This window comes from Plectropomus leopardus, unplaced genomic scaffold (genome assembly GCF_008729295.1).
Source record: "Plectropomus leopardus isolate mb unplaced genomic scaffold, YSFRI_Pleo_2.0 unplaced_scaffold16361, whole genome shotgun sequence".
NCBI lineage: Eukaryota > Metazoa > Chordata > Actinopteri > Perciformes > Serranidae > Plectropomus > Plectropomus leopardus.
In genome coordinates, this window is record NW_024617568.1 from 1 (window position 1) to 1,198 (window position 1,198).

The window sequence follows — 1,198 nt, forward strand, 5'->3', positions numbered from 1 at the left end:
CACACACTGACATATCCCAGACTGTCAGCAGCTACACTCACACACTGTCTACTCTTTCTACTTTTTTTTCTTTTTTGAATTAAAATCACAGTAGCATCATGACAAAAAAATGACGTTTAAATGGTTAAAATTCTGAAAATTAATGAAAGTAAAAAAAAAAAAACCTCAATGAAAGCAGAAAATCATATTAAGAGTGCGTCGAGTGTATGTGATATTAAAGCAGGCTCTTTGCAACGTTGGTCTTGAAAAATGCTATAAAAAAAAGCTTTATCATCATATTATTATTGTTATTGTCATTATCATTTTTATTATATTTTTCATTATTATTATTATTATTAAGAGCGCCTGAGGTGAATTTTCTTCTCACTCCGTCACGTCACTCGTCCCTGACGTCTCCTCTCTGTAAACCTGCAGCCTCACGTAGTCTGTGGGGAGCAGCTGGTCCACAGCCCCTACATGCAGTGCCTGGCCTCCCTGGCTGTGGGTCTCCACCTGGACCAGCTCCTGTGTCGCGCACCCGTGTCCCCTCACCTCCGACACTGCCCGCCAGAGTCCGGCACCGCCGTCTGGTGCGCCAGCGAGTGGGCCTGGCTCGACTGCTTCTCCACCACGGTGAAGGCGGCGGAGGCTCTCGCTCGAGGCGTCACCTTCTCCGAGTCGTTCTCCGTGCCCGACCTGGAGCCGGTGCCCAAAGACGAGATGGCTCTGCTGATGGTGAGGAACGCCGCTGATGAAACTGCAGTTTATAATAACCTTCTGCTGCTTTTAATAACAGTGTTTGCTTTCTGTTTCCAGGACAACAGTAAATGGGCGTCTGGGATGGATGAACAGATCATGTCCTGGGCCACGTCCAGACCAGAGGTAACGCTGTCTGAGACCCAGATTACGTTTAATAAGTGCTTTGTCTGTGTTTGCATCAGACTCTGGGGATAATGACTTTTTTTTTTTTGTCTTGTGTGTGTGTGTGTGTGTGTGTGTGTTTTTGCAGGACTGGCACCTTGGGGGGAAGTGTGATGTGTATCTGTGGGGTGCAGGGCGACACGGACAGCTGGCAGAAGCCGGCAGAAACATCCTGGTCCCAACCACCGCCCCCTCCTTCTCTCAGGCCCAGCAGGTACACACACACACACACACGCACGCACGCACGCACGCACACACACGTTGGGTCTCTATCAGAGTGCCCCCAGGACCTTAAAAG

General features: G+C 48.7%; 1 protein-coding gene across 1 annotated transcript; it reads left to right on the plus strand.

Annotated features, from left to right (window-relative positions):
• Nucleotides 1–414: 414 nt before the first annotated feature.
• Nucleotides 415–1,114, plus strand: LOC121964612 (probable E3 ubiquitin-protein ligase HERC1; the record flags this gene model as incomplete). The annotated part of the gene is made up of 3 exons (XM_042514816.1): nucleotides 415–714; nucleotides 796–861; nucleotides 989–1,114. Coding segments are annotated over 3 exons (492 nt in total), but the record flags the coding sequence as incomplete, so codon positions are not given.
• Between the last annotated feature and the right edge of the window lie 84 nt (nucleotides 1,115–1,198).